Source organism: Crassostrea angulata, chromosome 5 (genome assembly GCF_025612915.1).
Source record: "Crassostrea angulata isolate pt1a10 chromosome 5, ASM2561291v2, whole genome shotgun sequence".
NCBI classification, from domain to species: domain Eukaryota; kingdom Metazoa; phylum Mollusca; class Bivalvia; order Ostreida; family Ostreidae; genus Magallana; species Magallana angulata.
The window spans coordinates 31261898-31284701 of NC_069115.1; the positions used below are offsets into that span (position 1 = coordinate 31261898).

The following is a 22804-nucleotide window of genomic DNA, read 5'->3' on the forward strand; positions in this document are numbered from 1 at the left end:
ATTTCCTTTGTTCTTTGAAACCCTTACCTGAGCACCATTCCCACAGTCACCCATAAAAATTTCAGAATTATAGCAAAGTGGGAAGACACCCAAAATTCACAAGGGTTGTCTACCAATAAACAAGGAGATGTAGGTGTAGGTAAATATATTGCAACAGTGATGGTGAAGCCATTGTGTTTACATGTAAAGGGTTATGTTGGCCCTTTAATCCCTGTCCAAGAGCTACCACCAATATACAACGGGTGTCTACCTGCAATTAACAGGTATTTTGGTGCCTCTCAGGTGAACATTCTGCGCGCATAATGGGTCAATCCATTGTGTTGTACCCACGAAGGGGAGATAGCCCCACTCCACACTTCCATGATCACTTCTTGTCTTTTCTCAAAAGTACTCCAATAAGGGTAACACCCCCTATGTCAATAGTAAAACAAGTTTGGGTCTTTGTAACTGAACAATATCTTTCCCCACTTCATTTGAACATTTCACCGAAGAAACATTGTCATATTAAGTGTTCATATGAATGGTTCACCGGAAGAATTGCAGACTTCCTTGTGGTGACATGAAATTTAGTGCCCTATTTTCATGAATTTGATATAATTTGTTACTGATTCAATATTGGCTGATCATCAGTTGGTAAGAGACAACAAATTCTGCCGATTAACGGTACTCGATTATGATTTTCAACCGATTTGACAACATTAATTGTTAAATTCATCCAAAGTGAACAGATATTTTAAGTCAGGAGAAACATTATTTTTATCATACCAGTATGTATTGGGGTATCACAAGTGTTCCTTGGGTTGCCCAGATGTTTTTATGATATTCCATTGAGTAATTGGGTATTAATTAGTAATATGTTTTACAGTACAACCATTGGGGTGGTTATTAAATTTTATCAATTGGGTACCTTGCAATTGGGGTTCCTACAGGTATCCTTGGGGTACCAATAGTTGACCTTTGGACTCCAATGAGTATCCTGGGGTATCAATAGTTATTAATTTTTATAATTGGGGTATCCTTGGGGTATCAGGAGTGACCCGTTGATTTTTAATGAGACCGGCCTTGGTCATCAAATTTACTTTCCAACATTGAGGTATCTATGGGGTTCTCAAGGGTATCCTTTGGGTTTTCATTGGTATACTTGGGATTCATTTGGGTTCTTTGGGGTACTTATCACTTTAAATAGATATGTATAACAGTAATATATTTACAAATTAATGTATCTGATGATATTTTTTTTTATTTAATTGTTTTAATGAAAAACCAACAAAATGACAATAATCCCACCCTTTGCAGTAAATGGAAATACCGGTAGCCAAGCAATGCTCTTCTGTTGATAAAACTTTGAATATCTTTCTAATAAGAGTCTTAACAGATGCAGTTAGTTGTTTCAAATTTTCCTCACTTTCTGCTATGGTTCAATGGAACTCCATATCAGAAAATTGATCCCATAGGACTTTATATATGATTTTCTTTGACAGGCTTGTTAAATTTAATAAACTCCTAAAACATAACCATAATTACCATACTATGTAAAAATATGTAAGAAAGAAAATTATTATTACAAACAATTTTAAAATTGCAGAAACACTACAATCATATCACGACAGTAATTTTAAATCTAATTTAAATTAAATTCCCTATAGGGTCACTTCATCAACTTGCATGACTAATAAATTTAAACAACTTCTAAAAATAGTTCACTTCTTTATTCTAATAATGATATTATTTATTTCCTTTTAAATTAGCCCCAAAGCCACTGCCCATTTTACAGATTATCAATTTTCCATACACACATGCTCCATCTAAACCATGGCTCAGATAATGGCCCCCTTGGGACAAATGAATTCAGCCAGCTCCTAAGAACTTATCATTGACAAACAAAAAATCTGCATTGTCAGTTGATAGAATACTTATAAAAGATAAATTTAGTTAACGCATAAAGACAAAAAACCTCCATTTGAATGTATTTATATAAATATAGTTTAGGGTGTTTTAATGCTATAAATTAATTAATAAAATCCGTAAGGATTACCTCCCTTACTTTTCAACATCAGTGAACAAAAAATAGAATGAGGAAAATGAAAACTGTCATAAAATCATTAAATCTTGTCTGATCCTAAAAAAAATTACAGGTGCACATCTTCAGATGGTGATCAACATATGTACACATTTTCAGACTGTTCCATGCAGTAGTAAAAAATTCTATAGGGGGGACAAAGTTGCATCTACAGAGAGACGGATAGACGGACGGATAGGGTGAAACCAATATACCCCCCTAAACTTCATTTGTGGGGGTATAGGGGTATAATGAGACTCCTGGGGTATCACTAGTTACTAATTTCTATTATTGGGGTTACTTGGGGTTCTAACGAGTATACTTGGGGTTCCTTGGGGTATCCTTGGTGACCCTTGGATTCAAATGAGACCCCTTGGGTATAAATAGTTATTAATTTCTATCACTGGGGTACCTTGGGTGAGCCTTTGATTTGAATGAGACCCCTTGGGTATCACTGGTTAATAACTTTATCATTTGGGTTCCATGGGGTTCTTACGGGTTTCCTTGGGGTTCCTTGGGGTACCCTTGGGGTACTAAGAGGTGACCCTTGAAGTCCAATAAGACCCCTTGGGTATTAAAATTTATTAATTTTTGTCATTGGGGTTCCTTGGGGTATCCTTGAGGTTCCTTGGGGTTCCTTGGGGTTTCCTTGGGGTTCCTTGGGGTTAAAAGACGCACCCGTAAAATAATACTCTTTATTTCATTTCCTGTAATTTCGCCAAGTCTAATCTGTATTTGCTGGTAAAAATTGTGAAAACAATGCACTGTTATGCGCAATATTATTATTTCTTACCGTCTTCTGTAACCCGAATCAAACCAAACAGTTAAACAGCCCAACCCGACAACGAACCCGATTGTATTAATACAAAAAACTCCTGCCGATTAAATTTACAACACAATGCTTGACACTATTTTACAGAATTTATATGTTGGTTAGAAATGATAAAAGGAATGGTACAAGTAACGCACGATATTATTACTGACTACATACTGGCCTCGTTTATTCAATACACACCGAACCAGATAACGAACCCGAACATTAAAAAATTGGAATATAAAAAATTAATTTTCTCGAAAATATGTCAATCAGACGCTACAAAAGTGTAAACTTGATCTGTAGTTTGACATTTTGAAGCTGTTCAGCAAGTTTCATATTATTCCTCAAATGCATAAAGAAAAAAAGTGTGGAAAACTGAAGTGGGACAGACAGACGGACGGACGGACGGACAGACGGACTGACGGACGCAGAGGAAAGCTATAGTCCCCTCCGGTGAAACCGGTAGGGGACTAATAATAATTAGCTGTGTTTACATACATGTACTAGTAATAGCTGTGTTTACATTAACATATGCATAGTATTTCTGTAAAAAATACACTGACCATGCAGTGTAATAAGTATGACATATCCCAATACATGATATAACATTTAGGCAGTACAAGATCAAAAAATTGCATATCAAGTCATAATATAATATTAAAAATTTTTCATAGGTATAAACACTTATCAAATTGAGAGAGAGAGAGAGAGTTTGAGAGAGAGAGAGTTTATTACGGTACCGTACTTGTAGTGCAACAGTCAATATTTCAATTCGTAAATTACAAATGAATATTACCCACCGAACAGCGTCAAAGTACATGTACTGGTATTAGCTTCTGGTATACCATTTTTTATCAATTCTACTGTGTTTTGTTTTTTTGGCAAATAAATTTAGCGCGGGTTTTTGTTTATTTTCTTATAAATTACATGTTTTAAAAACAATACTCTGTGTAATAAGCATAAAACATGTATGAGTAAACTTAATGAAGAATTTTTAATAGATTATTTTTCACAGAATGTGGTACATTACATGTATGTCAATCTTTATAAAACTAGCGTATATTTCGTGCGCCATAAATTGCAAGTTTTTTGTAAATATCATTTACTTGCATGATAGGTATATATGGTCTAACCAAAATTTTCTTCATAAAGCTACAGCTGTATGTACCACATATATGTTCTGTTACAAGTATACATTTAAAAAAAAAATACCCAAATTCCAACAGTTGAAATAAACTCAACTCATTCTCTGATAAGTTCATTGTGTTTTGTGCGTGCATATCTTATTTGTCTGCTGCAACAGCAGCCAATCAGCGGTAAGCTGAATCCACAAAAAGAAAGTTTGTGTTTTAGGAGCGGGTAAATTGTTTATGCGACACTGTCAAGAAAACCACACCAAATAATAACAAGAAACATAAATATTCACTTAAATGTATTGTGTTGTAAAGTAAAGGTTTTTAACACTTATTGCATCTTGCAAAACATGTGATGACCCTTAATCATCTGTCATATATCTGATATACATGTATATGTAAAAGATGGGAGAAATAACGATAGAACAAACTGGGATTCGAACCTGGCCCTCTGAATCTCTAGTCAAGTGCTCTACCAACTGAGCTACATGTATCTGGCACCGGTATTCAAACCAGTCTGACCGTCACATTCCTCCCCCCTTAAATGATCTTCACCCTCGAAGATCACCCCTGGCAGGATCGAGTTAACCTGTTAGTTCCAGGGGTTGGTCACAACACCAATATTGTAAGCTCATTAGGCGTATGCCAATTTGACAAACAAGTCCTTCCATTACGAAAAGATTCTGCATAAGTTTTACAATTGGTACGTATATAATACGCTTGGAATCGTATAAATTAATTTTTTTTTCGTCGTATTACCCCGACAAATCATTAATTGAAACATCCCTGATACTTCGACTTTCCCATTTTTTTCCATGCGCTCATCGTTTGTTTAATTGCACTCCCCGCTTCGCTTCGTTCGCGCTCACCGTTCACAAAACGCTAATTGTGCGTTCAGCATTCATTTTTTCATTCATTTTCATTCGAAACTCCAAAATGAAAGAATCGGTCTTCTGAGTCACAAGAAATTTAGAAAAGAACACGTGAGTAAAGGTGCAAGAAAACTTATAATACACATAAAACATCATTTTTATCAGTATTTAATCAATTGAATTTAAAGTACACTTTCTTGAGCAGGTCCGTTTTTTGTTGTTGCTTTTTATGACTACAAGAATCATTATCGCTGTATGTTTATTACGTCATTCCTATATAAAAAAAGCGTTTGATAAATAAAATGCGAATAAAAAAAAAATAATAAAAGCAGTTACGTTTTCTCGTAGTTACAATGGTGTTCTCGGGGTAGTAATTTCAACTGTCACCCTCCTAAACAAGCATTATTTATATAATTGGTATTTATCAACAAAACTTTCAAGAAAATCTATGCACGCCGCATCGAAAGATTTATCGATAAATGCGATGTTTTAAAGTGATTCATAAAAAAATAATAATTTCCCAAATCATGATTACTTTAATCGTCGAGCGAATGAGCCGATTACAGATCAACTCAAATGATGTAAATAAACAAAGGTTCTTTATCTGCTTTATTTGTTATAATACATACATGTATATATAACGAAAACAAAAATGTAATCACTCATTTGTTTGGTAACGTAACTGTGTACACTCCGCGATTTGATATTTCCGATGCTCAGGTCTTTAAGTATATGTACCTTGTACTAAAGATTTTCGATTTAGGTATTTATTAGAATTTTTATAATCACATTATTCGATAATTCGTTGCTAAATCTATTATTGTCTTCAATTTCGTTTTGTTTAACTCTTATTCCTAAGCATATATGGCATTAGATAGGATAGGATAGATATTATTTGCTGATAATATGAAGGATACAAGATAAAGGATAGGATAGGATTGTTTTGCCAACTTTCACGATAAGTACATGTAGTTTATGCGGTTTTTCTTTTCCTGATTATCGATAAAATACAATGTAAGGATAACTCCGGATGCACTCCGAATAAATCGATCATCTTGCGTTCACAAAGAGTTCACATATCGTTCACCATGCGTTCACCGTTCACGTTGCGCTCTGCGTTCGCTCATACTCAGGCACGTAGCATCGTTACTGAAAGTTGGGGGGGGGGGGGGGCGACTCATCCTAAAATCTTGACAAGCAAAAAAGAAAAAGGAAATTATGACTTTCCCAAAATCGTCGAAATCCTAATCCGGGAGGGGGGGGGGGGGGGAGTGGGCGTCGCATATAACTTCTATTTCCATCATAATTTCCTTATTTTCATATTATTTTAATTCATGCTCCCAAAAAAGTGGGGGGGGGGGGAACTCCATGATAATTCAATTTCTTATATAGAAATTTTAAAAAATTTGTTTCTGCGATAAAAAGTGGGCGGGGGGGGGGAGGGCAGGCCCCCCTGCCCCCCCCCCCCCCCCCCCCCGATGCTACGTGCCTGATACTTCACCGTTCTTTAGCCTACACCAAATTCCGGTAAGCGTGCGCTCACCGTTCGCTCTGAGTGCGCTCACCGTTCAAGTGGGAAAATGAAACGTTTTAGGAACGGTAAATATTCTGCATCGTGACTAAAACATTACATTGGTTCGCTTCCTAATTACTGCATACACAGTTATATGGGTATAATCACACTAATACAATTTCCACAGGCGGTTAAGTTAACGTTCGCAGCATCTCTCTCGGCAATAAGGGGCACCGTACATAAAATCTATAAAACTTTTGAAATCCCTTATCGTTAAAAGCTCGGGGTTAAAAGTCAGATTTGTTTTTCGTTAATTTGCATCTGTTTGATAAAAAATCCTAATCAAACAGTGCGACCTCTTTTCTTTAAAAGATATATTTAAACTTAACACTTTTTTTTTTAAAATTCACATAATTGGTAATGTAATTTGTATATGTCATGAAATAATTAGGCTAGCTGCAGGTCTGTAGCTCCGGGTCTGAAAAAATTCGGATATCAGACCTTCTCCGAAACACGCTACCGACCTCGGAAAATCAAGTATGTTGAATTTACATCGAGATCGAGAGTCGCCATTTTTACATGTAAACAAAGTGCACCACATGAATTTACGGGACTGGTGATGGTGTTTAAAGACTATCCGAGGCAAGTGAAGAGACATCAGAGATATCAGTAGTAAATTGCATGAATAATTTAATGGTACTAATTGTTTTCACAGAATTTGCGTATAAATAAGATAAATTAGTCGAAAACAGCGCACGTCTTTCTGCGCAATAAATATACAATTTTTTTCAATGGGTGGTCCTGTACCTCCCAGGTCCTCCATCCGAATTTTTTCAAACCGGGAGCTTCAGACCTGCAGCTATAATCAGGCACGATATCTATGTTTTATATGTTACGATTTATTTATTTTGTACGTTGTCAAAACTTGTTTCGATCTTAGTTTCATCATATCATTAATTTGGTTAACGCAAACAGGCTTTATCTGTGTGTCAAGAAAATCTTAAAACATATTGCCATTGTAAATATTTGAGCTAGTTTTACCAGAGACATAAATACCAGTATTAAATTTTACACCGTAAACAACCCCTAACGCGGGGGAGTCGACAAAAAGTAGGGGGGGGGGTCGATTGAAGTGTTTGAGACTACTAGACGCCCAAGCACTCGGACCAATAACCGACACAAAGTTTGATTATCGCTGTCTACCGGTATATATTTTTTGGAAATACTTCTTATAAATACCTACAAACTGCGTGACCTAAATTCCTTCCGTCTCCGAAGGGAAGAAAATCGACTCCCCCATGCGTTGGAATCGACTCCCCCTCTAATTTTTGTCGACTCCCCCGCGTTAGGGGTTGTTTACGTCTCTGGCGTTACGCAGATCAACTTAGTTGCATTTAGTATTAAAATCGTTAAAAAGATGATTAAGTTCCTAATAAATCAAATAGTAGATTATTTATGTTAAATACTTTTCTACTGACTTTACACTAAGTAATTTTATTGATATAATGCAATTTTAAAATATTTATATACATGCACTTTTCACAGACATTATATCAGGAACAAGGACCACCAACGAAAGGAAGGCCACCCTTGAAGAGAAAAACGCTGCAAGGATGATTCGTTGTTGGAAAAAGCACTATCCATTGACGGTCGCCAAATGCCACAACCCATTGACCGGGACGGAGGAAAATCGCTTAATGGTTGACGGTAAAATGGTCTTGAGGTCGAGCGAAATCGGTTTCGCGACAAAACAAGCGTTCGAGGAAAGCAAAGGCGCGGGTTCCAAAAAAATTCGGCATCGTCTTAAATCTGTATTCAGCGGCGTAACACATAGGAACGTTCAGACGTCTCTGAAATCTCTACCCGAGAAGCAGTCCGTCAATCCAATATTCGACAATGTAGCTCCTCTGAAACCTATTCGTGCGTGTTCGATACAAGAACGCCACCAAATCGACTTAGTTGATATGTCGCGATACACCGAATTTTATGACGGTCAAGAGTACAGGTATATTTTGTCGGTTATAGACGTGTTCAGTCGTTACATATGGCTTCGCCCCCTCCGCTCGAAAGAAAGCACCGAGGTTGCAGACGCGCTCGAGTCCATTTATCAAAGCGAAGGACCGCCAAAAATTATTCAATGCGATAATGGTCGAGAATTTCATGGAACAGTTACCCAATTGGCCGAGGTATTGGGTTGTCAAATTATCAATAGCCGACCGTATTATCCACAAAGTCAAGGTAAAATCGAATCGTCGCATAAATCGTGGAAATCAAAGATTAAGTACGACTTACTTAAAACAATCGATTCGAATTGGGTTCGGGATTTACCAAAATACGCGATGTTACGCAATGAAGAGTATCACTCTTCATTAAAGGCGTCGCCATTTTACGTGTATCACGGCCGGGAATCTAATCGCGTGCGTAAATCTACTCGACTTGGGCCGAGCGTTCCGAATCACGTTTCTAGTCAGCTAAAAAGGCAATCAGCTGTCCGCAACGCAGCCTTATTGGCATCGAACAAACGCGAAAAAACTATGATAAAACACCATTTCAAAAAACATCAAGTTAGTGTGTATAGCGTGGGCGACGACGTGTATGTAAAATCTCGAACGCACAAAAATTACAATAAAGCTAAGCCACGTTTCGAAAGAGGGAAAGTAATCGCTACTAAACACAACGCGTTCTCGTATAAAATCAAGTTTTCTAGTGGGGTTTCGCGTTGGATAAACGTTCAAAATATAGCTGCGATTTCGCGTTCCGAAGAATTGTTAAAAAGGCAAAAACGTCATCGATTAAGATTTAATCCCATGTGCGAATGTATCAGCGATGAATGCTCACGAAAGTCGGACCCCAACTGCAAACACAAACTCAGTAAATTTTGTTGCCGCAAAAGCAAAATTTCGTGTTCGCTGCCGTCTCATAATTTCCCTCATATATCGGATTTCTATCTGTCCGAAAACTTAGTTAACCAACTTAAAGGACCGAGCCTTTCGATAACCGATACAGCCCATGACGACTTGGTTCGAAATGCGCTTGAACGCGATTTAGTTCCTGTTGGAAACATTCCTAAAGACGGCAGCTGTCTATTCCATTCTGTTGCACAATCGCTCTCAAGTCAGTTACAAACCGATCTTGGTCAGCAAGATATCCGAAATGTCGTGGTTAATTGGCTTTCCGAAAATCCCGAAACACCAGCCGGCGACCGCTTCTCGCAGTTCATTCCTAACCTAGACTGGGACACCTATTTAGAGGGCATCTTAGGTACCGAATGGGGCGATCACATCTGCATTACAGCCATAGCAAACGCGTTTAACATCGCAATAGGTATCGTGTCGAGCGCCCAGTCCGACTTAAATTACATTTTACCTTTCAATCCTCAAAATCGGGAACATCTTTTGCATATTTATTTGGGTCATGAGTTCGAGTTTCATTTTATTAGATTAGAGCCAATAGTAGGCATGCAGTCAGATGTTTTTAATAGTGCAGTTAATGTTCAAAATGTAAATATAACATGTCTTCAAAACAAAAATACAATCTCAAATCACAATATCACAGACAACTGTAGTGATTTTTACAACCATTCTTTTCAGGAAGTTATTCAACCTACAAATTATTCGACTGATTCAGTTCTGAACCTACATTTATCTACAGACGACAGTTCATTTTCTCCTCAAAGCAGCCATCTAGACAGCGCCCCTTGTCACACAGAAGAGGAACACATTGATGCTCCTCTCCTGTCAACGTTAGATTCATCAGCCTCCCCAACAGCCGCCTCAGACAGAAACGATCTCAATTCCACAGATCATGACAGGTTATCCCCTCCAAGCCTTAATATGTCATTTTATATTGATCCGCCTTCTTTAATTCAAATTGCAGATACAGCAAATGGTTCAAATTATGACGAGGAACCTCCGGTGTTATCACCAATTCATTTAAGGTCAATAGTGCGCCCTCCTAAGAAGTTCACACCAAGTGATTATGTCAGGGCACGTAAGCAAATTTTTGCCGAAACGGTAAACCAAAAGCGTTTTACTGATTTACCTTTTTTTATTCAGCGCAACATTTTGTCCCTTGTAATCTATAACAATTTCAACATGTTTTTAACTTTAATGAAGGTATCAACACATTTCGAATATCTGCTAGCCACCCTTTATAATTTATGTCCTCAAATTTACTTAAATGAAAATGTTATGTCCATATTGGAAGGTAAATCTGTGTTTCCTGATGGCGTACGACACAACTGGTCTCTTCGTAAGTTAAGCCGAGTGGCGGGTCCTGGGAGTGGAGTAATGATGGAACTGCGTGACGTACTGAGACCAATTTCTTCCCGATGGATAAATGGCTACATCGAGATCCTCGCAACAGCAATCACCGGATGGTATTATATTGTCGGTTTTAAATTCAAACAGTAAAATTTAATATTCGCGTGTGCAGCGTTAGTAAATGAGCGTCAATTGACGGTGGTATGGCCTATTTTCCCTAAATAGGCTTCCAGTTGGAGCCACCAATCGCGCAAATAACATAACAACAGTAAACATGTGGTACGGCCTGTCTCCTTATGAGCTGGCTTCCAGTTGGAGCCACGTGTCGCGCAAATATAGGACAATATGTAAACAAAATGAATTTATTTATTTATTTATTTATTTATTTATTTATTTATGTATTTATTTATTCCATTATCTTTTTCAATGTAGAAGTAAAGGAAACACTTTCAAAACAAAGCAATGTTGAAAGTGTGTTTTCTCTCTCTCTCTCTCTCTCTCTCTCTCTCTCTCTCTGTTTAATCATTTAATAAAAAAAAAGACTCTTAATAGGAGATGCCTCCACGTGGCAAGAGTTGGGCAACAGTTTAATCTGGCAGAAATCTCCTGATATTATTACTTGACTTGTGCATGTACTAGCAAGGTAAAGTGAGTTGATTTCCAGACCATACCCTTAATTTTTATTTAGTTTTTTATTCATTGTTTTCCCTCCTATCCAAACATGATTTTGAGTACTATATTTATTTGCTTTTGTCTGGTTACTCAAAATGATTAGATGGTTAAATATTGAAACGCGTATTTTAATGCATACTGAAAATGCCCTTAATGTCATAGATTTCATATTAGAGTCTCTGAAACGTTTCAGAACTGTTCATGTAATCAGTAGTTTTTGATGATGCACATGTCCTTATAATACATTTTCAAAATCGTCATACTGGAAATTCTAACATAGAACCTCTACATTGTAAGTTTTAAATTACCGCTAATTTACGTACGTTATAGTAAATACTTTGACATGCAGATGCGTATAAAATCTAAAGAAATATATATTTTTTTTAACATCAAGAAGTAATGAAGAGAACTATAGATGAATGTCTTTTTCCCGGTTAATTATTTTTAAATGTTTGTTACCGAATGCCTGATAACCACAAATTTCCTAAGCATCTCTGAACTTAAGATATAATCATATTCTAAAATTAAAAAAAATAATAAGATAAACAGAGGCGGTATTATGTTCATATTCTTTGTTTACAACTGTAATGTTGACTTTCCTCTACATGTCAGCAATAGTAGACAGTCAAATTAATAACTAATTATTTCATTTATGAGAAGTGGGATGAATAATATCAAACCCTTTTGCATATAATTAATAATGTAATTAGTGCCTACGTGTGATACTAAAATTAAAATTATCAGATGCGGTAGTCGTTACTCATTAATTATGAGGAGATAAATGTAGGCGATAATTATAATCGCTTATAATAGAAGAGGCGATTGTCATTACTGTTTAATTATGAGGAAATAAATGTGAGGTGATAATTATACAATCGCCTGTATTGTCCCACGTTTGCTATAATTACGATGCATGCATTTTATTTTTTATATTAACGATGAAAGTCGCCATCTTCGGATCCTCATACGTGAAGCGAGCTTCTTATTTTGCAGACTTTGCCATGCCATTTGAAGTAGAGTGGTTCGGTGTTGGTGGAATGACAGCCTCCCAGCCCTGCCCAAACCTAATCTTCAAAATGGCGAGATACAGCCCGGACATCGTTGTCGTTTGTTTGGGGGGTAACGACATTTCCAGTGGAGCAGAGCCGTCTACTGTCATCGACTGCCTGACAAGCCTCTTCCACAGAATAAGAGATTTCGCCCCCCGACAACCCGATATTTTCTTCACGGAGATAGTCTCCAGGGGAAAATTCCGTTCTTCTCTACAACGTGAGGAATTCGACGGAAAGAGGAGAACCGTCAACAATAAGATGAAGAAAATCCTTGGCAGAACCTTCATCAGAATAGACGTCAGGTTTCCCAGACACTATCTACCAGACGGAATCCATTTCAACGACGCTGGGACTGTCATATTCCTGCTTTCCATAAGCAAGACAGTAAAAAGTCGCTCCTTTGAGTAGAGAATAAACGGCCCTTTTAAGGGCCTTTCACATTTTTCGAAAAGCTACCTCTTAACAGCAATCAGAACATGTCTAACAACGGCCAAAAAATGGCACCCCCATCAAGTTACAAAATCTCGAATTCCTAATAAAAACAAAAAATTCATTTCATAACATTTAAGACAACAACGCCTGCCTTCAGTTCCATGTACGACGTAATACAGATTTTGTCATATATTTATCTATAACTATTAATAATATTTATTTAAACGTACATTCCTGTTGGCGGACATTTTGTCACGTTCTTTCACAATATTCAGCGTGGGCATAATACGATTTCTTTAAAATTTAAATGCGGCGTACATAATGTAAAGACTTTTAGAAACTAGGCAACCTTTTTTAATTGCAGACATTATGTTTCGACATACAATTAGGTAGGCGGACATTTTGAACAACGTTCACAATGTTTAGCGTGGTCATAATACGATTTCTTTAAAATTTCAGTGGCGGACATAATGTTACGACGATTAAAAAATAGCACTTTTTAAAGGGCGTATATAGTGTTACGACTTACGATTGAAACATACATTCGTGTTAGGGATGTTATGCCATTTTATTTTTCAATGTTAGCTTGGTCATTATATAATCCCTTTAAAAATATAACGGCGGACATAATATTACGACTTTTGGAAAAAATGTGAATATTTGAAATTGCTTATATAATGCTATGACATGCATTACAGTCGGCGGACATTATGCCACAATTTTTAGCGTGGTCATAATCATTTATGATTTCTTCAAAAGTTAATGCGGCGTAACTTTAAAAATAGGATAACACATTTTTATGTCGGACATAACGACTTATGGTTTAAACATGCATTCATGATGGCGGACATTATACCACAATTTATAACGTGGGCAAACAAACGATTTTTTTTTTCAATTTATAGGCGACAAACAAAAAGTTACGACTTTTTAAAGAAAAAAGTGATCATTTTTTTTTAATGGCAGACATAATGGTGCGACACATTTCCTTTTTGCAGACATGCATAATTTTTCACAGATTTTAGCGTGGACAGAGTACGTTTTCTCCAAAAGTTAAAGCGGCGGACATTATAAAACGACATTTAGAAAATTGGAGTGCACTAAATAATGTCGGACATAAGATTTAAACATGCATTCCTGTTTGCGGACATTTTGTCCAGATTTTTCACAATTTTTAGCGTGTGCATCGTGTGCGTTAAACGAACTAATAGTCTATATAATGCGGCGTACATAATGTTCCGACTTACGATTTGAACGTACATTCCTATGTGCAGACATAATGCAATAAATTTTCGCGTCGGACATGATACGATCTTTCCGAATTTTTGACGGACATACGTTTCAACGTTATGAGATAGTGTGTACATTTATGTATATTGATTAATACGATCATATAATTCTCATTCTGAAAATAATTTCAGATCAATAAATGGCAAACATAATATTACACAATGGGATAGCAAATATTATATTTAGAAATAATAGAGAGAGTAGTGTGTTCAAAACTGGTGGCGGACATTAGCCCATACATTTTCCAAGAACAATGCTGACATTTTTAGCGACGTGCATGCATTTAATACAATTTCTCTGAAATTCGAAGGTGGCGGACATATGGTAATGACTTTTGGGGGAATATACGGAATTTTTGTAAAGGCGGACATAACAATGATTTTTTTCGAAAAAAGTGGCGGACATTTCGTGATGGCGGACATAACGTGACCATTTTTTCAAAAAGGTGGCGGACATTTCGTGATGGCGGACATAACGTGACGATTTTTTCAAAAAAGTGGCGGATATTTCGTGATGGCGGACATAACGTGACGATTTTTTCAAAAAAGTGGCGGACATATCGTGACGGCGGACATAACGTGACGGCGGACATAACGTGACTCAACAACGTTTAAATAATGTGTGTTCATTGAATTCATAAATGATATAGATGAATAAAATGAAATTGAATCACAACAATTTATCTAAGACGCAACACAACGTAATGCAGTAAATGCCTGGGCCTTAAAGTGGCATTTGTTCGCTTGTGTGTCTATGTAGACATATTAACTCGTTCATGTACGATTCTCACATATATGTTTTATGAAATTTGAAAAAAAATGTAGCACAGAACTTGTTTAATTTGATACCAAATGACATTATTTAATATATTAACAATAACTGAATTCATTTTTTTTCATTAAATGATAATGATTTTTGCTATCAGAAAAATACGTGTATGAGCTGCTGACCCCTAATTATAGGGGCCAGCCCTTTTTTCTTAATTTTAAATGAAAGCTCTCGTTATTCTAAACAACTTTTGCTCTATATGTATTAACAAAATATTTTTAGTTTAAAGGTTACTATACAAAGAACAACAAAATTTCAGACCCCCCAAAACCTTATACTTTACCGGCAAATAGCTTAAAAGCTAAAAAACATTTTGCCAAACTTTTCATGCCAGCAAAACTATAAAATGTTACCAACAATTCTGCTAAATTTCATGCAACTATCTTTTGTAGTTCCCGAGATCAACTCTGGACAAAAGACCCCCCAATTTTCAATTAAAGGGCAATAACTCATAACCGGAAGTGAATTTTAAAAATTTGAAAAAAACGTCTCGAGATATTAACATTGTCTACATACCCTGAAAGTTTCATAACAATCAGACAACAAATGTACGAGAAATGGCCTACACAAAATTTGCGGATAAAAAAAAAATAATAATAAGAAACAGTAGAATAACAGAAGGGTTTTCCGTTGAAAAACGGAAAACCCTAAAAAGAAACCGTAGAATAACAAGAGGGTCTTCCGTTGGAAACGGAAGACCCTAAAAATAATAATGAAGAATTTCCAACAGAATCAGTACAAGGTCTTCCGTTGGAAACGGAAGACCTTAATAAGAAAGTTAAAATATGTGTACCCAGCCAAGTACATGTAAGTATATTTGATGTCAATAAAATATTGGTCTGATTTGCTATATTTAACATATAACCGCAAAAAATATAGGGATGGGAAAATACACCAGTGCATCACGGTATATACTTTGACAATATTTGGATCGATACATTTACCATTAATACAACGATACCGTAGTGAACTTTTTTTTATATTTTCATAAAATATCCGAGTTTCATATACCAGCTATTTTAAGTCCGCGCGCCTAATATGAAAGTACAAAGATGGCAGAAAACCTCGTAAAGTTGCCAAATCGATTCAAGCTAAATCTGGAGTGTGGAAAACTTTCAGATTACTTGTTTATGAAAAGTAGTGAATACAAGACGAAAGTAATTTGTAAATTGTTCAACGTTCATTTTAAATATAATGAAATCACTTTGGACATGTGGTAATACATAGACTGATTCAATAAATTTTAAGCCCTTATTCATGTTTTCATTAAGTTGCAATGTATCGTGATATGTATCATATCGCATCTCATGTATCGTGATTTGTACCAAATCTGCTAAGTAAAGTATCGTCCCAGCCCTGAAAAAATTCATGACTGAATTGAAGCTGCAGAATTTTTTTTTCAGGAATTAATCTATTGTAGCTTTTTGTTTAAATGTTTTTTGAATTAGGTTTTGCTGGAATCTTGTTTGGGTGGGGGTGGGGGGCTAAGAATTAGAGAATTATGTGGTACATTCTCTAACAAAAAACAGGAATTAAAACAGTAGGCTTCATCTGAACACAACATTTTACAAAGATTTGGCTAAAATAAATAAAAGAATTGGGTGATAAAGCCTTTCATTTTTGTTGTACACCTGATTTTCACACCCAAAACTCATGATGTTCTGTATACCTTACTGATTTTTTTTTTTGCATGTTTGAATGTAATATTGCTGAGACATAACATACATATATTTGATAAGCATAAATGTTGTGACTGGCTTGTATATTAATATATATTCAATCATTTGTACACATCAAAAATTTTTGTTAATTGTATTATACAGGCTTATACTGTAATGTACATGTGGAGCGTATTGAAAGGAGTTATCTCAATATCAGCAACTATATAATTGTATGGCCTTGGTATGATATTTTGTGAATGCATACTTTCAGATTGCTGTGCATGATGGATACTCCCATGGAATTTCCCTAGGATTGTAGTGAAAAATGAAATCTGATGATGGAAACCAAATATTGAAGTAAAACTTTTTAAAGAATTAATAACTTAGACCACACCAATAAAAAATTTTGTTTGCAGGGTTCGACACTAACCTTAGTCCGTTAGTCACAGACTAATAGATTTTCTTACGGATTAACAAAATGTCTGTATAGTCAGTCCGGTCAAACTAATAAAAAGTTTTGCTTAAAAAATGTGTAAATTAACGATGTGTGATTGTCGACATTTTAATGGAAAACCCTGACTGTATTTTCAGTATCTAGCATATGATACATTGCAGTGATTATAGAGTTACCGAGCAAAACAACAGAGGTATGCAGGATATTATGGGTGACTTGATTATTTCTTTGCCGTAAGGGGATGTCCGAGAAAATTAATAGGTTACAAGCGCACGTGTTCACAACAACAGCTTCGAAAGGGACGCTTATGTGTTTTTAAAAAATATAGGTGAAACGAATCTCCTGTGAGTTGTTTAATTTAAATGAATTGTTTTACGTTAAATAATTTGTGATAAATTGCTGATTATTTTAAACAGATTCTTAAAGAACTTAGACAATGAAAAGAACAAGGTAGCTCATAGCCTGGATCTAATTTGCATAGATCTATTTATAACATCTGTAATGGCGGCATACACCTAGTACACAGAGATGGTGAATACGCAGCTCATTGCTATGTACTGCATAGCACAATACAACTAAACATGTGCAACACCTGTAAGAAAAACATTATAGTGTATATTATGCACCCCTTTCTTACAAATGCTATTTAAAAACTCCATCCTATATATAAGGCAAATACGGTAATGCTTTTTAATTTATTTCTGACGGGCACATAAAATTGCCTGCGGACTAGTTAAAATGAACAGGCACTAGTCCGGCTGGACTAATGCATCAAACAGTTAGTGTCGAACCCTGTGTTTGTCAGATCCCGCGCTCTTGTATTTAAATAAAACTTTACAAATAATATTCTAATTTTTGTTGCAATAGTATATTTTAGATGCAATAAACAGATATTTCCTGTCTATGCAAGATAAAGGAAGGAGAGAGTAGATTCTTTCAAGAAAGGAATGGATCTGTATCAAAGGAAACAAGGGTATGCCCAATTATATGCACTGCATGTTTTGAGAGTCTAGACCATACATATGTTCAAATGTCCCTGTTTACAACTGCCAAAATCATGAACTTGTATTGAAGTTCTAATTTATGCTGTATTATATACAGTGACTGTTCTATTGATTTAACTTACCTTTTAAGATTTATAAGTTTTGATGTATAAATCGCATTTGCAGATAAGGCAAGAATTAACAGAAATGTAAATACTTGTTATTATGCCCCCTTCAGACAAGGGAGGGAATACTACATTGCTGTTGTTGATCGTCCGGTCCACCAACAATTTCCTTTAACGCAGAGGTTGCTCCTATTGATATGAAATTTGACACACAGATTCATCATAATAATATTTTGGTCAAGCTTGATTTAGAGTCTAATTGAGCAATTTTTGACAGAGTTATGCCCCTTGGATATGGGAAAATCCCAATTATTTGCTTTTTCGTTCATTTCTCCAAGGAAGAAGGGGACAATTGTGTTTCACAAATATCTCTTGTTTTTTGAAATATATAGTCTCATAACTGCAATAGTGTGTGCAGACAAATTTTCATGATGCACAAACGCCTGTTACTCCTCTTTCAAAAAACAATGATTTAATGCTTAAATAAATTGTCTGAGGAATTTAAAAGAAAAGCCTGAACATTTTACAATGTTGGCTTTTTAAAGACAATATGTGTGTATAAACATGTGTATTTATGTGTGTATATATGTTGTAGAAAATGGAAGTTATACTATAGACAGGCTGTCAGGCTGTATTTAAACAAAAGACCTCCTGGGATGAGGAGAAAAAGAAACAAGTAGAACCTGTATTTCTTGTCGAGTACTTGATGATGTCATCAGAATATGAAAATGATTGGGAAGATGACACAATACATGAAATCACATCTCTAAAGTGGCGCTCTGACGAATGTTTGATTGGACACCAAAAGTTCTGCTCTGAAATCCAAATGTTCAAAAAGGCAAAGTATAAGACGTATAAGGACCAACAATGAATCATCTAGAGACAAACCAGAAAATATATCAAATGAACAGAAATGGGCCATTTGAGATTTTTAAAAGAGTTGCAACTGTCATGTATAATTAGCTCACCTGAGCTGAAAGTTATTATATGGTTTTACTGATATGCAAGCATTTTGACATATACATTGTTGATTGTATATAATTGTTAACTCCGTCCCATGGACAATTTTTGTTCCTCGCTAGAGGTTCATATTTTGATGTAGGTTTATTATCCATGTATAAAGAGTTGTTTAACACTTCTTGACAACTGCAAAGCTCAATATGTGATATGACTGTAAAATCATTGCAAAATAGCTTGATGTATTGTTGTAGTATGATGAACCTAAAAATGTGCTGGGTATTTTTTTAAATACAGGATCTGATATTACTTGTTCAACTCATACTGTTATTTAAAAGAATATTCATTGTGTATTTTTTTATTGTTGAATTTTTTTTTATGCTGATCAATTACAGATTAAATTTGGCCATTATGATTTTCAATTTTTGTCATATTGGCATGTAACCAAGTCATACTTTTTTTTATCTCAATTTATTTACAAATATGTTTAAGTTTATTTCCAGTAATTAGTGCATACATCTCTATAGCATAATAGAACTGAAGACAATAGGAAGTTATTTATTTTTAAAGGGAGCTCTGTTGGCAGTTAGTTGCAGATCTTGATACCCAAGTAAGAAAAAGGTGGCGTCTCTGACCGATCCTTTTGCTCTTGCTTGTGGGCGAGTGAGGCTTCCCTGTCAAAGGTTTGTATAAGTTTAAAATCATAGATCAAATTATAAACTAAACACGTATATGAGTGATATAAAGTGGTTATTTTAATGAATATTTTATCATAATTTGTTTCTTTTGTTCTAAGTAAAGAGTTAAAGACTAGATTTTTGATAATTTATTGAGTAAAGAGTAGTTTTTATGGACATCTAGGCAGTTATACAGGACTTTTTGTATGTATATCTTTCAGAGCTTGTTCCTGAAACTTGGACGTAGACTAGAAAATTTACGGAAAAAATACAATTTTTATCTCAAGTTATTTTAATCTACATATTTGTACAAGTTTCACTTATATAATTTATTAGCTTAATTAGCTCTATAGTGAACCAAATTTGTTGTTAAAAATATACAGGAGACAATGCAAGAGTATTTTGAAAGGGCTTTGCTGGCAGTAAGTTGCAGATCTTGATACCTAAGTAAGAGAAAGGTGGTGTCTCTGACCGATCCTTTTGCTCTTGCTTGTGGGCGAGTGAGGCTTCCCTGTCAGTTTCTTACAGATGCAAGGAATAAACAAAGAAGACTTGATAAGACATTTCTGAGTAAAATAATGGGGAACTGTTTTCTTTTTATGATAAGTAAGATTGAGTTGAATATTTATAGTGTCATAACTATATTTTACATTCTGTACATGCATATGCCAGGTCTTATTTCAGACCTTAATAGGATAGACTAGAAGAATTTTTATTGAAAGTGAATTTTAAGCAGGAGACAATGAAAGAGTATTTTGAAAGGGCTTTGCTGGCAGTAAGTTGCAGATCTTGATACCCAAGTAAGAGAAAGGTGGTGTCTCTGACCGATCCTTTTGCTCTTGCTTGTGGGCGAGTGAGGCTTCCCTGTCAGTTTCTTACAGATGCAAGAAAGAAATAAGACTTGATAAGACATTTCTGAGTAAAATATTGGGGAAACTGTTTTCTTTTTATGATAAGTAAGATTGAGTTGAATTTTTATAGTGTCATAACTTTTTTAAATTTTGTACATGCATATGCTTGATCTTATTCCAGACCTTATTAGGATAGACTAGAAGAATTTTATTGAATTTCCATGATTTAAATTTACCATTTTGCCAAATTTTGATAATCAATTATTGTTTGCATTGAAAGTTTGTGTAAATTAAAATTACTTTAGATACGTTCCAAAATGTTAACTGAATAGTCTGGTCATTAGAATATGTATTTTTCTTTTCTGTATAATAAATTTTCAATATTATAATGTAAAACCTAAGGAATTTTTTTTAAAATCACATGAAGTGTTTAAAATTAGAGATGCACATGTACATCCTATTATTGAACAATTTGTTCATTCAATTTAGTATAATTTGGTATTTGTATGCATCATATATATAAATATATAGGGTTTTTTTCAATGCTATTACATATAATATGATTGTTAATATATATCTTCTCTTAAATGGTTTTCATGGAAACTCTTATCTATTTGCAGTTATGAACTATAGAGTATGTATATAGTATGTATGTTTCTATGAAAACATGCTATTTTCAAAATACATGTACTAGGAAAGAGAATTTGTGTGTGCGTGTGTATGTATTTTAGTGACCAGTAAATAAGTAAAAAAAAATTGATTACTTCAGTATTGTCAACTTTCAACAATTGCTTTTCTTTATCCACATGCATTATATAGAAAAACTGACTTTGTGTTGTAATTTATGTTGTATATGAAAATACGCAAGTTAAGCTAGAATTTGTTATTTGCAGACCATGCAGCAATTTTTATGGGTCTGTTTCAGTTGTGTTTTTTTTTCCTACTAGTCCATATAGAATCCATTATTTCCATTTAATGTGTATTAGCCTGCATTTGCTTAAGTCAAATGTGCATTTCACAATTCCAAATTTGGACATTTTACCTAAGTATTTTTTAAGAACTATATCAGAAATTGTAATGGCATCCATTCCATATGTATCTGATCATGACGTACGTATATATTGTAATTTTCTAAATTGTGACTTTTATGCTTAAAACTTTCCAATGTTTTGCTCTGTAAGAATACATGTATTTATTTGTTTACATCATTGAGACTTTGACATGCAATAAAATCGAATCTTAAGTGGACTTGTGTGTGATTTTAATTTTCAAAAATGATAGCAAAAACAATTTCAAAGAAAACAACTGGATGTTTGAAGTTATATAAAGATGTATGCGGTGGTATAAATATTTAATTAAACGAAAATAATACTGACGTAAAATATATACAATTCCAGTTTATATTGGCAGGTTTAATCAAAATATTATCGTCGCATAAACAAGAGGTATAATGTAAGTTGATAAAAGCGTTTATTTGAATGTTTTAGGAAGTTTAAGATATCCGTATATAATTTAATTTTTGACAGTTTATAATGTAAAATGTAAATTAAACGAGAACAAATAATGAATTAAAATTCTACATTAAATGCTAATTATTTTTAAACGTTTTCGGGCACACAATATGTAATACTACATACTTAAATTTTAAATAATCGTAACGTTTAAATTGCATTTAAGGTGAAATTAAACGCGACTTTTCGTGCAGTGAGAAGTAAATGCATATTAGATTTTACAGTACAGTTTGTTATTTAACGTTTTATATTTAAAGACTATCAATTTCTAAGAATACCAGGAAAATAAATTACCTTATTATAGTTTATTTAAGACATTTTTTAGAATTTGGGATTAAGCATTAAACATGTGTAATGTATATCAAGATTTGTACATGCACACAAATATTATACAAGTATATTTAAATTGAAAAATTAAATTAAAAAAAAATAATAATAATAATGAGAAGCAAACACATTTGATAGCAAGTTCAATATTTATTAGAATAATCTTTATCACTTTGTTTAACAATGTTTGATGAAAAAAATAGCAATTTGATGGAATGATTTTAAAATGGAAATAAAAAGTTTTATTAAGAGCAATGGATTTGTAGATTTGTGAATTTTCTTGTAAATAAAGTGACAATGAATGGTAAAAATTAATGAATTAGCACAA

General features: G+C 34.5%; 1 protein-coding gene and 1 long non-coding RNA gene across 2 annotated transcripts; both read left to right on the forward strand.

The window, feature by feature from the left end:
* The first annotated feature begins 8007 nt into the window (after nt 1-8007).
* Nucleotides 8008-11125, forward strand: LOC128185316 (uncharacterized). The gene is made up of 2 exons (XM_052854942.1): nt 8008-10384; nt 10601-11125. Exons 1-2 carry the CDS (start codon nt 8008-8010, stop codon nt 10804-10806), a joined length of 2583 nt encoding a protein of 860 aa, XP_052710902.1. The 3' UTR covers nt 10807-11125.
* Nucleotides 11126-15698: 4573 nt separating this feature from the next.
* Nucleotides 15699-21858, forward strand: LOC128184470 (uncharacterized). Its single transcript, XR_008243736.1, has 4 exons — nt 15699-15737; nt 16863-16948; nt 17923-18018; nt 18749-21858. It is a non-coding gene; the product is annotated as an uncharacterized LOC128184470 (long non-coding RNA).
* The last annotated feature ends 946 nt before the right edge of the window (nt 21859-22804 follow it).

Excerpts from the sequence above, each read along its gene's own strand:
- LOC128185316 (XM_052854942.1), top strand. The coding sequence starts at position 8,008 with ATGATTCGTTGTTGGAAAAAGCACTATCCATTGACGGTCGCCAAATGC. Across the intron at positions 10,385-10,600 it reads AAGTGATTATGTCAGGGCAC|GTAAATCTGTGTTTCCTGAT; the intron begins GTAAGCAAATTT and ends CCATATTGGAAG.